We start from the raw sequence: 15,919 nt of genomic DNA, 5'->3' as shown, positions 1-15,919 counted from the left end.
TTTCCGCCGCCCCACCTCTCTCCCCTTTTGTCCTCACTCACCCTTTCTCCCTTCTGGTGCTTCTGACAAATAAGAGGAGCTGATGACTCAAAGGTCATGTGGCCAAACTTATTCCTACGCTGTGTTAGACATTCTGACATTTTTCGAAAACCTCAAACAGCTTGAAAATCTGATTTCAAACAAAGAGAAACTTTTTCAGACGTCCCGATTCCTTCCTATTGTCCCTCTCCACACCGTCATGCGCTCTCCTCCTCTCCTCCTCCCCTCCTCCCCTCCTCCCCTCCTCTCCGTCCATCTATCTGTCATCAGGAGGAATTTACGATGGCCCTGTGACTCTCTCCCCTGTCTGCTGTCATACCCATCGCCATGCCAGACCCAGCAGCATGGCATAGCTGGACACCAACAGTCCTTTCGACTGCAAATCTACAAGCTAAGCTCAAGTTAGCATAAAGACTGGAAAGAGGAGAAAACAGCCAAACTCTGACCACATTTTTTTTTACTTCTGTTCTTTTATTGATTGAAGCATTACAAATATGAAAATATAAAATATTTTATACAAATATTTTGTATAGTACCAATGTATCAAATGACAACGTGATGAACCGTCAGAATTATCACCTGAATCCCCTCGGCTTTACAGAGCTTCATAGTGAGTTTCAGCTCCTTGTTTATCTGTCCAGTCAGCAACTTTACAGTTCTGCAAGCAGGAAGCTGTTTGCGTAAAAAAAAAAAGGCTCTGATAAATCCACAGTACCTGCTCACTAGGCAGAAACACAACTCAAAATGAATGATTATGTTGCTCCACAACCGCTGGATGTGTAAATAATAATGTTTGCTCACAATCTCCCAACTTACAGGGCGATACAGTGTGTCAATGCTGGACAAAGGACTTTTCACTCATAAGAATCACTCTAGTGCCTCGCTCAAAGGCTCGGGGCAGTGTAATCTTAAATGGAGAGGGAAGTTCTAACTCAAAAGGTATGTGAAGGTAAGACCTATGAATAAGTACATGATGGATGGAGAGATGGACGGAGGCGGGGGGCTGAGTGACTCAGAGGATTTGGGAGAGGATTCAAGTTCCAACAGACAACAGGCTCAACCCTTAGCGGGGTTAATTTTAGTCAAGGGCAATGTGTGTGTGTGTGTGTGTGTGTGTGTGTGTGTGTGTGTGTGTGGAGTAAAGGAGAATGAAACAATACCTCATTAGTGTTAAAGAGAGGCTATTGTAAGCTATCACAATATCCTAGAGTGGAGACAGAGCTGTGTACAGTTAGCTCAGGAGAGTCAGTTTAAGTTGTCTAGTGTATTTTTATCTCTTAGAGAGACTAATTGGTAAAGTAGCCGTTATGTTGCTTGACATGGAAATTGATTTAGGAATGAATCGGCGAGTTATTAAAGGTGTGGCAGGCTAAAAATAACACGCAACGTCATTTCTAAATCGATTTCTACGTCATGCAACATAATAGCTATTTTCCCAATTAGCTTCTCTAACAAATTAAAAGACATTACACAGTTTAAACTGACCTGAACTAGCCACTGTAAATGTTCTACACACACACACACACACACACACACACACACACACACACACACACACACACACACACACAAGCTTAATCAGCTGTCAGACCTTTGACAGCTAATTAAGCTAATGAAGGACATGCAAGCTGGTGATTTTGACCATTTGCTGAATGCGTTGAGAGCTTTTAGAGCTAACAATATGGAGACAGTTTGGTGCAGGTAACCAAGTGGGAACCTCGTTAGAGTAGTCTTAGACCTCATCCTGTGTCTGTGCAACAGAATGAGACCATAACCTGGCCGCTACTGGACCACATTGCATTGTCAGTCTGAGTACGTGCTACGCTAACACAGACACACAGGCGACAGTTCACATAAGGCAGCCAAATGTCTATCAACACATGTTTATTATCAATGTTTATCTATTGTTTGCAACAAGTAAAGCCTTAATGTCTTTAAAGTAAAAAGGTTGATTTGAAAAAAAAAAAAATAGCAACTTGGGAAATTAAATCACATGCTATAAAAGGGTTGGTTCACTCGAATTTACAAAACAATAACTCATTAATTCATTAATGAACAAATTCCCAACATACTTTGTCACTTACTAGTCAAAAAAGAAACATCAAATTAAAAGTGCTCCTTGTGATATCGACTCATTCAGACTGTTGCTGGCTTTATTCGCGAACATTTTGGCAACATCGACCAATAGATCTCGGGGGAATGCAATTGTAATGCTGCTCAAAGCAGGAAAAATGTGATTTGAAAAAAAACCCACTCTTTTCAGACACGCTGTCCAGCAGACTCTGTGTAATCCAAAGAGCACGCTATAAAAACTGCTGCAAGGGAGGTCTCTGGAATATTTAGGGAGAAATGGGCTGTTTAACACAAATTAAATTCCATTCACATTCATTGTGTCGGTGTAGCGGTAAACGTTTCAGAAGCAGATATCTAAAATCCTCAGAACTTTAAGCAGAATGTATTGTCGTGGCTAGATAACTGTAGGAGTAAGTCAGAAAATCTGTTTGGGTATTTTTATAATTTGGGTGAAAATACCCTTTAACAGACTGGTAAAACAGCAGCTTGTTGTTTTGACATTGCACTGATTTGAAGTGTTTTCAGAGAGAAATTAAAAGGGAACTGATAATCAAAAAATCTGTAAAAAGTGTCATTTTGTTACTGAAATCTGCTTGATGCTGATTATGTCCAAGGTAGCCATTGATTTCCATTCATTTCACAGTATGAAATGAACTTGCTGAGACGAGAATCTTGTTGGAGATAGATAATTTGTTCATTATCACTCATTGTTCCTTCGTGGCTATAGATGTTTGTTTTTTGAAAGAAATACTTCCACCGTGGTGCATTCAGGGATGCTCAGACACCTGAGATTTGAGACTTCCCAAGATATGACAAGCAGTGCACTGACAAATTATGCAACTGCAAAATTAAGTTAACACACATATTGATGGGCAGGTTTTTTTTTTTTTCTTCTTCTTTTTTGCTGAATGGCTAGTGGGTCGCAAGGAGGAGTTTTCAAAGTACAAAAAACAGAAAACATGCAACAAAGTGTCCACTATGACGGTGAAATTGTCTCATTCTACTGTCTTCCTATGAGAACAAAACCTAGAGAGGACACATTAAAGGACAGACAGACGTACCTGTATGAAGGTGTGGTATCACCCGACACAAGAGACAGAGACAGACAGAATGGCTAATGTACAGACGGAGGGTGTTTTATATCGAGAGGTGGAGGGGCACTGTGTGTGTGTGTGTGTGTGTGTGTGTGTGTGTGTGTGTGTGTGTGTGTGTGTGTGTGTGTGTGTGTGTGTGTGTGTGTGCTGTCTGAATGAATATGTGTGTATGCATGCTGTGAGAATTACTGAGTGTCCGAGTATATGATACAAGAATAACCGTGAGTCCGTGTGTGCAAATTTGTGTGTGTGTGTGTGTGTGTGTGTGTGTGTGTGTGTGTGTGTGTGTGTGTGGTCAGGGCTGGGGGCCACAGGCGGATTAAGCGAAGGCAGAAAGACGAGCACCTCCCAGGATTAGGGAGAACAGAGGGATGACCTCACCGGACAAATGGAGGGGTGCCACGGGGCAGGCGGAGAGGGGGGTGACAAGATAAAGAGGGAGGGTGTGACAGATGGAAGGGGAGAAACATGGAAGGGGGAGAGGCGAAAGAGGAGAAGCAGTTTGATAAAAAGACAATGGTTATTAAACTGTCGTTCATTAAATCTACCACCAGACAAGCTGAGGTGAGTATAGGTCATGAGTCGGATAGAGCTGAGGGAGGGATGGATGACCAGAGGAGGAAACAGGAAGCGAAATGAGGAAGCAGAAGATGCATGTGGGCCTACTGACCCTTCGCTAAGCCCTTACCCCTGCTGCTACTCCGTCAAGTTACCATGGAGCCCACACTGTCACAACTTGCACTCTCTTAATAAATATGATGTAACTTTTGACAAAAATAAAAAGCGACTTCAGAGAGAAGCAGAAGGTTCTACAATACGCCCAAGGAAAGCAGACCATCGTCTATGGAGAAACAATATACAACATTATAATTATAATTTTTTACTTTTGGACACACCTACTTCCTTACTGTATAGCAAAGAGAGACGTGTGAGGGCAGAGCGAGCCCAACAGATGTGGATGCTCTGTAACAGCAGGAAGGGTGACACAAAGGAAAAGTAAGGGAGGGGGGAGGGGGGAGGGGGGAGCGGCAGGCAGAGAGACGACCAGAGCAGATCCAGAAATAGAAGAGTGAGAGTTTTTTCCCATGAAAGGGGAGGTTTCCAGTTCACAGAAAGAGCTCCACGTAGAATGAGCACACACTAAAGTAGCCAAGGGACATTACAAACGGAGTTTTGGCTACAAGCATCATGATTGGGTCCGACCTCATGTTGTGGAGGGCACTGTGCTTGCTACATGAAAGTTTAGGGAGGTCATATATAATTAGAACTCAAATGCTCCTGTGTCTAAAGATTTTTTAGACAATGTTAAAAGTCTAATTGGTGTAAGTGGCTTCATTTAAAAAAAGGTGCAGTAATGTATAAAGAAGAAAGATAATTGACCCTTTGCTAAGCTGCTACTCCATCAAGCTGTTACCATGGAGCCCACACTGTCACTAACTGTACTCCCTGCAACACTGTTTCTGCAAAGCCGGGTAGGTCTTTATTCACTATTTCAATTAATTAAAAAGCAAAAAGAGCATGGGTAGAGATTCAGAGTGCCTTCAGTAGCTAGCATAGCATTGAAGTGCTAACGCTAGTTAATGTTGTGCTTGCGTACTCTGCTAACGTTAGCTCCACAGGTTTTTACGTAGAACCGTAACGTTTTAGAAACGTATATCTCGTTCCAACCTCTCCAGGTAACTGTTACACAACCACAAACCTGAGTCTGTGGTAAAGAGCCGTTTAGACGTCGGACCCCGGTCGGAGCTGGCCAACGCTACGCTACGATTGGCCTGTCTGCGTTGGGGGGGCGGGACTTTTGCCAAAATGCAGGATGCACTCCAGTTTCATTTTTTTCCTACCAGAATAATGTGTTGTCATTGACTGGCTCATTTGACTGAACTACAAAGACTCCGGTGACCCAGGAGAGTTTCATTTGGAACGGTGAAAACCTGGAACCTGTCGGTCACTGTACCTCTGCAGATTCTGGCCGCTGAAGGCTCAGGCTTTTGAAAAATCTGGGTGTGGAACATGAAAGAGAGCCGCTCCCATCTCCCCCAACAGCCACAGCATCTGAGGTTCAGCAGGGCTTCAGTAGAGCTGCTCAGTGGCCAACTGGCCGACAGCAGATGAGGGGAAATCTCCAACTGTCACTGTGGGAATGTTAGGTACCCACATTAGCCTGGCTAGGGATTATGCAAGCTAATATTTAGATTTGACTGAGGGATTTAAATTGTGAATAAAATAACACAGAGAAATGTGACTGAAATTATTTTTTTTTTATTATCACAGCATCATTTTTGTAACAAAAAAATAAATAACAGGACATTCCTTAGTTTCATGAGGACACCACGGGCATCGTGACTGTAAGGATCTAGGAAAGAGGAAACAAGAACAAAGTGTACAGTATGTTAGAGACATATGTGTGTGTGTGTGTGTGTCTTACCCGTTTAGTTTTCTAATGTGTTAAAAGGGATAGTTTGGATTTTATTAAGTAGGGTTGTGAGAGGTACTCCTCCATAGTCAATGTTTTACCTACAGTAGACGGCGGGAGCAAACCAATGAACTGCTGTGGATGAGGTACCAGCAAAACATATTTTAGACAGCTAAGAAAAATCAATATCAGCTACACTATATTAACAATATTTACACCGCTTTACCTTGTAAGACGGCCCTTTCTGGCGGGGAACTGAAGGCGTTTTATCCAGACTCCATTGGCAAACAGTAATTTTACCTCACAGAGTACAGGAGCTGCTGGTCTACTGCTGCCTCGTGTGTTATGCATTATGTGACTCTGGTGAATCCTAACTAACCCTTCTAAAACAGCAAAGGAGTCTGGTGGCCTTGGAGAGAGCATGAATGGACACGTTTGTGCCCGTTGGTCTGCAGTGTGTACTCGTGTACCTGAGTGCCGCTGTTGAACTGTGCCACGCTGTCCTCCTGGTCGACGAGGAAGCCGTGGAAGACGTCGAGATAGAAGAGCGAGGGCCGAGCTGTCAACACCAGCCGGTCCTCTCCGACGTCCAGAACCAGAGAGCGAGACGACGGCTGCAGGGGGAGACAAGTTCACTCAGCTGAGACGCCACCACACTGACCGTCTCTGCGTGTAGCAACGATGCACTCTATAGGATGTGATGACGTATAACTAGGCGTGGCAACATCGTATGATGCAGCTGCTCGTCTGACTATATTTTGACTCGGATCAATGCAGCGTTGGCAATGAGAAGACTTCATCTGAACTGATTGTACGTGACACAACACCTGTTAATACTGGGCAAGCCTCAGTGCATCAGACAGTCGACACAATATTATGGTGGTATAAGCTTTGATACAGTAGATGATAAAATCTATTTCTACATTAAACACGCAGACTGTAGACAGGAAGTGGATGTAGTCGATGTGACGTCACCCGTTGGTTTGTGGACTGTGGTTTTCAAACCTCGAGTTCAGCATTTTGGGTCGTCGCCATCTTGCTTTTTTGCAACCAGTGAACGGAAGTGACCATATTTGGACTGGGGAGGAGTGACACCGTGGTAGAGACGCTGTATAGGTAGGTAGCCCCGCCCTAAAGCATACCCTGTTTTATGGTCTGTTTGACTCTAAATGGATCATAATTTACTAAATGAACATCATGCTGTATTGAAGAAGACTTGAAACTAGAGATTGAGACCAGAAACTCATGTTTACAATGTTTACTGAGGGAATAAATCAAGAGAGAAGTAGAGTCATTTTAGACTAGACTTCTATACAACCAGAGGAGTCGCCCCCTGATGGACACTAGAAAGAATGCAAGTTTAAGCCAATTGAACATTGTAAGTAAGAGTAAGTAATAAAATGATCAGAATAACAAAATATCTCCTACATAGTGGGGCTATGACACTCACAATCACACAGTGACAATTTAGTTGCATTCCTTTTTGTCCTGTTATATTATATTGATTTTTAGGCCTTTTCCGTTTATGTCCTGCTTCCATGTCATATTTCCGCATGGTGAGATTTAAATGGTTCAAAATAAAGAAGGAAGAGAGGACAGGGGGGAGAGACAAGAGTGTGTACATGTGTGTGTGTGCATTGAATGTCTCACCACTCCAGGTAGCTTTATTTCTGCAATGAGGTACTCAGGGTCACCAGCAGGGGGCTCCACAATCAACGTGAACTCTGGTCTGGAGACGAGAAGAAAACAAGACAGAAAAGATGTAAAATGGCAAGTTGCTGTGACTTTACATAAAACGTGTAACAGGAAAATAAGAGGAGGTTTACCTTTTGGCCGTAGCAGAGGAATTCTCCCTGCAAGGAAAGGAACAGAGAGAAGGAGATGTGAGCGTCTGATACAAATCATTAATTCACTGTCCGTGCAATTTCTTCATTTATTTTTTTCAAGGCATGAAATGAGGAGAAATGTACACTTTTCAGCCCTTTAGTGAATACACTTTCAGCACTATATACAGTATTTATATAGTGTTCATATTGTTGAAGACTTTTTAGATCACCGGAGCCCTGCAGGAAGTAAAACTACAACCATACGAATGCAAAGATCTTTGATGGAGCACAGGAAGGTCATACTGGCAGAGGCCGACTTTATCTTTTTAAATAGTCAGTTTCATCAGCTGCTGCTGATTAAAGGTCCTTTTATGAAGAAACTACAAGAAGAAACTGTTTTCGAAGAATTGAGACAGAGACTGAGGGACGTACTGAGGCTGCAGCTCTTGAATCACCGGCCTGCTCTTCGTCCGAATGTTCTGCTCGCTGACAGAACCCAAGAACTTTCGGTTCTTCAACACCTTCCAGTCTGCAGAAACAAAACAAAAATAAAAAAATGTCAACATCTGGGGCCTGTTGTTCGAAACCTAGATAAGGGATTCAGCCGGGATATGTTGGTTATCCTGGCTGAATTTAGCCTGCAGTCGGTTGTTCGAAAACTGGATAACTTTATCCTGGTCAAGTTACCATGGTGATTTATTCTCTGCAGCTAGCCTGCTCCAGACCAGGCTAAATGCCAAGCTTAGTTGATTCTGTTGTCTTATCTTTGGAGTCAGCGGCTGCGCTGATCAGAAATGAATGTGTTTTATACAGTCATTCCATGTTCTGATGAAGGCTACGCATTGGCCTTGTTTTTAAACAAACAACACGTAGGCTAAATTATTATTTAAAAAAAAAAAAAATAAAACATAACATGATCAAATTAAAAAAAAAATAAAGTTAGCCTATTACGATAGTTCTTTTTCATAATTGGGGCCTATTCGTGTGTTCGTCATTGTAAATAAACAAATTAGTTAGACCTGGCTTGACAAAGCCGCCCCTCCTCAGCCTGGCTCGGCGTTCGAACAACCAATTAAGCCAGGATGAACTTATGAGACTTTGTCCAACCTGGCTTTCCCACTTATCCTGGATGTCTTTATTCTACTTTTGAACAACAGGCCCCTGCTCCCAAGAATACTTACTCTTCCCCCCCCCCCCCCCCCCCCCCACACACACACACACACACACACACACACACACACACACACACACACACACACACACACACACACACACACACACACACACACACACACACACACACTGACCTCTACTTAGCTCCAGATCGTACTTATTCTCCAAACCCTCTAAAGACACCAAAATAACAAACTGCTGGAACAAGGGGTCCTTCTGCAAAGACACAAACATAAATTTCACAATGTTACAGGACATTTGTTCGTCTTCCCTCAGCATTCAGAGCGCAGCCAACAAGGTCAACCTATCCTGTTAAGCTTAATAGAACTACAGCATCAGGATGCCCTCTGATGGTGGAGGAAGTGTGGACAATTACAGAGGATCGGCACGACACAGACGGGCTAAGAGAAACACAACATAGCAGCGATCAACGTTTCACATTTCACTCAGCATATGAGAAACAGGCAGCTGCCAAAATTCAGATTTTTCAATTCAGCGTGATTTTAACTGCTGACGACATAAATCAGAAGATTCCTCTGTTTGGAAGAACACATTTACATAATATGCTCGAAGAAATATATACACACACATATATACAGTTAGGTCCATAAATATTTGGACATTGACACAATTTTCATCATTTTGGCTCTGTACACCACCACAATGGATTTGAAATGAAACAATCAAGATGTGCGTTAAGTGCAGACTTTCAGCTTTAATTTGAGGGTATTTACATCCCAATCAGGTGAACGGTGTAGGAATTACAACACATTTTATATGTGGCCCCTCCTTTTTAAGGGACCAAAAGTAATTGGACAAACTAACATAATCATCAATGTAATTGTCACTTTTAATACTTGGTTGCAAATCCTTTGCAGTCAATGACAGCCTGAAGTCTGGAACCCATAGACATCACCAGACGCTGGATTTCATCCCTGGTGATGCTCTGCCAGGCCTCTACTGCAACCGTCTTCAGTTCCTGCTTGTTCTTGGGGCATTTTCCCTTCAGTTTTGTCTTCAGCAAGTGAAGTGCATGCTCAATTGGATTCAGGTCAGGTGATCGACTTGGCCATTGCAGAACATTCCACTTCTTTGCCTTAAAAAGCTCTTTGGTCGCTTTCGCAGTATGCTTCAGGTCATTGTCCATCTGCACTGGGAAGCGCCGTCCAATGAGTTCTGAAGCATTTGGCTGAATATGAGCAGATAATATTGCCCGAAACACTTCAGAATTCATCCTACTGCTTTTGTCAGCAGTCACATCATCAATAACTACAAGGGAACCAGATCCATTGGCAGCCATACATGCCCACGCCATAACACTACCTCCACCATGCTTCACTGATGAGGTGGTATGCTTTGGATCATGAGCAGTTCCTTCCCTTCTCCATACTCTTCTCTTCCCATCATTCTGGTACAAGTTGATCTTTGTCTCATCTGTCCATAGGATGTTGTTCCACAACTGTACGGGCTCTTTTAGATGTTTTTTGGCAAACTCTAATCTGGTCTTCCTGTTTTTGAGGCTCACCAATGGTTTACATCTTGTGGTGAACCCTCTGTATTTACTCTGGTGAAGTCTTCTCTTGATTGTTGCCTTTGACACAGATACGCCTACCTCCTGGAGAGTGTTCTTGATCTGGCCAACTGTTGTGAAGGGGTTTTTCTTCACCAGGGAAATAATTCTTCTGTCATCCACCACAGTTGTTTTCCGTGGTTTTCCAGGTCTTTTGGTGTTGCTGAGCTCACCAGTGCATTCTTTCTTTTTAAGAATGTACCAAACAGTTGATTTGGCCACACCTAATGTTTTTCGCTGTCTCTCTGATAGGTTTGTTTTGATTTTTCAGCCTAATGATGGCTTGCTTCACTGATAGTGACAGCTCTTTGGACTTCATATTGAGAGTTGACAGCAACAGATTCCAAACACAAATACCACACCTGAAATGAACTCTAGACCTTTTATCTGCTCCTTGTCAATGAAATAACGAGGGAATAACACACACCTGGCCATGGAACAGCTGAGCAGCCAATTGTCCAATTACTTTTGGTCCCTTAAAAAGGAGGGGCCACATATAAAATGTGTTGTAATTCCTACACCGTTCACCTGATTGGGATGTAAATACCCTCAAATTAAAGCTGAAAGTCTGCACTTAACGCACATCTTGATTGTTTCATTTAAAATCCATTGTGGTGGTGTACAGAGCCAACAAAACAAGACCTCACACACACCTGACACTTCTGGAAGAACTCCTGGTTGACGACCACATCGTATGCTGTGCAACCCTGAGAGTCTGAAACGGAGGAGAAAGACGTGAGAGTTCAATCTTTCAGGACACAAAGACCAGCATGGGAAAATGTTGACCCAGGCTAAACTCATTTTGAGCTAAATGCTTCCTTCTGTTAGTGTAACACTTGGAAACATGTGGGAAGCAACAAATATAAAAAACTCCAGCCGTTGGACTAAAGGATCCAGGATCCCCCCATCCTTAAGCCTATAGCGCAGACTCCGATTGGATCCAGCCACAATTTGATGAGCACCAGCTTTCAGTTTTAACAACTCAACACTTGGAAGAAAACAGGAAGTTCGCACAAACGAGTTGGCCTGAACTTGCCGGCTACGTCATCTCTGACTTGTGTCACTGGAAGTTTGCTCTTCTCGCTTGTAGTGCAGCGCCTCCGGGAGCGGCGATGCCAAAGTTTGCTACCACTACCACGGAATACGTCGACACACGACTCCATCACCTCCTGTGACAGGAGTTCAACGACACCATTGAATATCTGAACCCGCAGGCCTCAACAAAGAAGGCGTCGCCACGAGACTCTGACCTAACCTCCAGTGAGAGGATGTTTATTTATCGCCGTAAACCACCATGAAAGTCACCGTCACCGAGAGTGCCGTCTCTGAAATATGGCTTAACATGAAAAACTCCCTCTGAAATGTGTGTGGGGTTTTCTTCATCAGTGATTCACGATGCACTTAAAACAGTTTTGCCGCGACAGTGACTTTGTAGAAACATGTCGGCACTAGTGGGGCACTGAAGCATTTTCCGTTTAGAAGTGAAAAGTTCCTCGGTTTGAAACGCTGCCTGCTGGTTTTTGTAAGAACAGGTCAAAGTTGAGCTGCGTGACAACGGACTATGAGGGAATGTTTCACTTCAGGTTAGAACTGTTACAAAAAGAAAAAAACAATCTCCATTTTTTATTGTAATTATATCTGGTTTCCATTTGCAATATTTTGTATTTTTTAGGAGGAATACAACACTTGCTGCGTTAACTATTGTTAACGCAGCAAGTGTTCATTTATTTTTATAGTTACATACATAACTTAAGTTTGTTATTTTGGTCTCTTTAGAGGGTTTGGTGAAGAAGTACAATCTGGAGCTAAGTAGAGGTCAGTGTGTGTGTGTGTGTGTGTGGGAGTGAGTATTCTTTGGAGCAGATGTTGAATTTTTTTGATTTATTTCTGTGTTTTTGCGAAAGTTGTTGGGTTCTGTCAGTGAGCAGAACCTTCGGACAGATTCATTACATTACAGTCATTTAGCAGACGCTTTCATCCAACAGCTACGGGAGCAATTTTGGGGTTAAGTGGGGTCTTGCTCAAGGACACACATTGACATGAGACTAGCAGAGCAGGAGCTGGGGATCGAACCGCCGACCCTCTGATTGAAAGGCAGCCCCACTCTCCACTTAGCCACGGTCACCCCATCAGTTCAACCGATTCAAGAGCTGCAGACACGATAATAGGATCCCACCCACCATAACTGTTTTGTCGATGAACAATGAAATAGTTTTTAATGTTTTCTATTGTCTGTGTGTTTGTCTCTATCTCTCTTTCTCTCTCACACATACACACAGTGAGGAGGGCCACCGTGTTGCCATGGTTCCCCATCAGGTCAACACCGTTAACTCCGTCAGGACGGTGGATGTTGTTTGCACTGTTAGCACTGTTAGCTGCTAGCCGCCGACTCAGCTGCCTCCATGTTGAGAGCCGTGTGGAGGCAATCCCTCAATCACAGATACGTTCTGAATAAAAGATGCATCACCTTTAACTATTTTAAATTGTGGATTGAGGAGTGATTGTCAAACAAAATGAAGAGCAAAATAGCATCTTTGGCTTTGTTCACGTACTGTTGTCTACTTCTGTGTGTGGCTCGCCGAGGCTCATGGGAACTCTGTAGCCGCTGGGATCCTCTGATTGGAGCAGCTCCACGAGCTCATCTCTGGAGATTTCCGGTGGCAGCGGGACCGAGTTTGACTGACAGATGTTGACGAAGACCTTCTGCTGGCCTGGCTCCGAGAGAGTCTTCACACACATGCCTGAGAGAGAGAGAGAGAGAGAGAGAGAGAGAGAGAGAGAGAGAGAGAGAGAGAGAGAAAACATGCACAATGAATCTTGTCCATGAACAAACTGTGGCACCGTCTTCCAAAGTTGAGGATTTTGATATAACTTGTATTGTGGAGCTACTCACCAGGTTGTGGTCGGATTACTTTGGAGTCTGAATTTTGTTCAGCCTGCATCTTTCCCATGGTCTAAATAGACAACCAGCAGTCTTTTTAGGTTCAGGGATTTACATATTGAACAACATCAAAAGAAAAGCTATCGTTGAGTTCAAAGCTTGAGCTTCTTCCTCCTGTTCACCCTAGGGATAAAATGGATTTTGGAGAGCCACAGAGCAGACGTTGCCATCCAGAGCTGTTTACAGACGCCATAGAGGCGGTGGTCATCTTGTTGCCAAAAACAAAGCTTGTTACAGGAATGGGAAAATATGTTTAGTTAAATGGAAAGATCGAAAATCAGACATGAGCGGTATCCATCTAACGCTCTGCAGTAAAGGAAATGAACATATTTCCAAACACGATGAGCGATTCCTTTAAAGTGAGACTATGTCACCTTTTTTAATGAAGAAATGACACATTGGTCCTCTTAAAATGAAAAGTTGAACTCAGGGGTTTTGCTGCTACATGCCTTACTTGGTCCCGTATGACCAGCTGGTTGTTGATAACCCTCTGAGGTATAGTGTAACCAGGGACGTCCGGTCAGGGGAGGTCGGTGGGGCAGATCGCAGCGCACACGCTCCCGGTGGAATCAAATATGTACCTTACCTATGTGTGTGTAAAGAATGCTGATATGAAAAACAACCAGTAGTCAACGTGCAAGCTGCCAATTGAATGGTGATCTAAGCTACTCTATTGGGTTCATATATTTGTAAATCTGACTTATGTAGAGTCAGTGCCTCACCAGACACGAAGCTCACCGCACGTCACTGAGTGTAACTCACATCACTACAGAACTACTTTTGCCATCCTGTAACCGTGACTCGTGGTCACAGTGATCGACTAAAGGTTCACAGTCTCACTTGAATCCAGTTCCTCAAACAGCATCGTTACCTGTAACAGCAGCTGTTGATAGAGCTCCTCCTGCTGCTGCAACTCCAGCTCGGAGCTGAGGAGCGACGAGTCCGTCGTCATGGCTACGGGCAAACAACGGACGAAATTGAACAATCAATGGCAACTGGTTCTCTTGTAAAAAATGACTTTTATTTGATTTTAGTCGTGATTTTAGGGTTTGAGGGTCTGGGGAAACTCAACACCTCGTTTATCTTGTGAGTTGGAAGTGTGATCACATACATTGTTGTTTTCATGTCTCTTCATTGTTTCATAATTTGTCTTCTGTGTGGCATCACCTGAGCTGAATCTTGCATGTGGGTTCATGTAAAGTAAATTTCTTGAGTTAGATATGTGTCATTTTATTTGACTGGAGGCGATGTCATTCATCAGGCACTGACTGTCCAGTGTTTTACAGAGCTTTGATCCAATCATGTGCGTGGAATGCAGTCTGACAACCACCACGGCCATTATTACTGTTTCATGACCGTTGATGAATGAACAGAATGAGACAGACGTCCTTTGTTTGGACTTGCACTTTCCCCAATCATAACGTAACTTTGGGACTCATGCAAGAACCACTCATCTTACAACCTATTATTATTATATTATTATTATTATTATTATTATTATCGTTTTTCTTTTTTTTGTGGTTTCTCTTCAACACGCATGTGCGAACATCGGCGCAGAACTTCATAAAGTTACATATCGTACAATACAACAGCATAAACAGGAGGGTAAATGTTGTTCTATTTCTCTCAGATAAACCCGCACCGGGCTGAATACACTGGGTATTTGAGAGTCGTTGATACTGGAGAGAACTAACGTTAGCTAACTTAGCCGGTTTGTTTACGTTAGGGTAGGTCGTCATTAGCTTCCGAGGCTAGCCACTAGCGCGCTGAGGCTAGCAACTCACTGGAGAAGCTAATTGCTTGGCTGGTCATTAATAGCCGTCGATGCAAAGCCCGTTGTAACCTCAGCCGCCGTCTTGAATGAGTTGCTCCTAAAGTAACTTACTATGGTAAGGATGGTCTCTGAGGTAAAAGTCGTGAAAGATATGATAACCCTACACAGTCACTCCTAGCTTACTAGCAGTGCATACTAGCCGGCTGACTCCGCCATTTGTTTCCTTTATTATATAATTTCACTATTTGCTGTGTGCCACGTGTGTTTATCGTGTCCCTCTTATCTCCACGAGTAAATCAAAATGTGTTTACCTTTCTCCTCCGTGGTGCTGTTACTGCTGGGAGAAATGGTCGCGCTGCCCCGGTGTTCAAAGCAGAAACAACGCTTGCGGTACGGAACCTTCAAAATAAAAGCGCCATCTATCAACTGACATGATAAGAGTCTTGGAGCCAGTGGTGGAATAATTACTCCGATCCTTTACTTGACTTAGAGTACCAACACAAGACTGGATTTACGTAATGTACGAATTCTGTATTCCAACACTGGATTGATGGTTATTATGTGCAGCCTCTGTATTTTGAAAGAGGGAGGATGGAATATCAGATTACACAATGGTGATATAATAACTTAAAAAAATGTCAGTGAAGGTCAATGTATCTCAGTTGGTGGGTGGTTGGGCTCAAGAGACAACTACATAAATACCACTGCCACCAGAAATATATATATATATATATATATATTGAAAATGCCACTAAATGCTGTATATGTGGACCTATTTTTCAGCCATAGTTAGTAATGTAGCCTAATGTAATGTACTTGACAGTTTGCTGTTCATGTCTTTACACACCGAACACCAGAGCAGAAGACATTTTTAATGATTTAATGGTTAACAAATGCCTACAACTTGACAGACTGGATCAGTGAATAACGGGGAAAACATAAATTCAACATGCAACAACTTTCATACCAAGGTTGTATATTGCTGGCTGGAAAAACAGCACCGAGGAGACTTAAGA

The 15,919-nt window shown here is 43.0% G+C and overlaps 1 protein-coding gene across 1 annotated transcript; it reads right to left on the bottom strand.

Annotated features, from left to right (window-relative positions):
* Positions 1 to 5,449: 5,449 nt before the first annotated feature.
* Positions 5,450 to 15,354, bottom strand: LOC137878368 (PIH1 domain-containing protein 1-like). Its single transcript, XM_068718655.1, has 11 exons — positions 15,215 to 15,354; positions 14,001 to 14,083; positions 13,082 to 13,142; positions 12,741 to 12,929; positions 10,842 to 10,903; positions 8,753 to 8,834; positions 7,878 to 7,974; positions 7,446 to 7,472; positions 7,270 to 7,348; positions 6,090 to 6,233; positions 5,450 to 5,559 (listed from the first exon to the last, which is right to left on the bottom strand). Exons 2-11 carry the CDS (start codon positions 14,079 to 14,081, stop codon positions 5,524 to 5,526), a joined length of 858 nt encoding a protein of 285 aa, XP_068574756.1. The 5' UTR covers positions 14,082 to 14,083; positions 15,215 to 15,354; the 3' UTR covers positions 5,450 to 5,523.
* Positions 15,355 to 15,919: the final 565 nt, after the last annotated feature.

Source organism: Cebidichthys violaceus, unplaced genomic scaffold (assembly GCF_023349555.1).
Source record: "Cebidichthys violaceus isolate CVI_PGR_0920_01 unplaced genomic scaffold, fCebVio1.0.p SCAF_23, whole genome shotgun sequence".
NCBI lineage: Eukaryota > Metazoa > Chordata > Actinopteri > Perciformes > Stichaeidae > Cebidichthys > Cebidichthys violaceus.
This window is presented reverse-complemented; position numbering and strand designations above follow the sequence as displayed.

What these genes read in the sequence shown, in the direction of transcription:
- LOC137878368 (XM_068718655.1), bottom strand. Translation starts at nt 14,081, where the DNA reads ATGACGACGGACTCGTCGCTCCTCAGCTCCGAGCTGGAGTTGCAGCAG. An exon ending in ATCAACAGCTGCTGTTACAG is followed by an intron (nt 13,143 to 14,000) that starts GTAACGATGCTG and finishes TTGTCTATTTAG; the next exon opens with ACCATGGGAAAGATGCAGGC. An exon ending in AGTTCAACAGCGGCACTCAG is followed by an intron (nt 5,560 to 6,089) that starts GTACACGAGTAC and finishes CCTCTTTCCTAG; the next exon opens with ATCCTTACAGTCACGATGCC.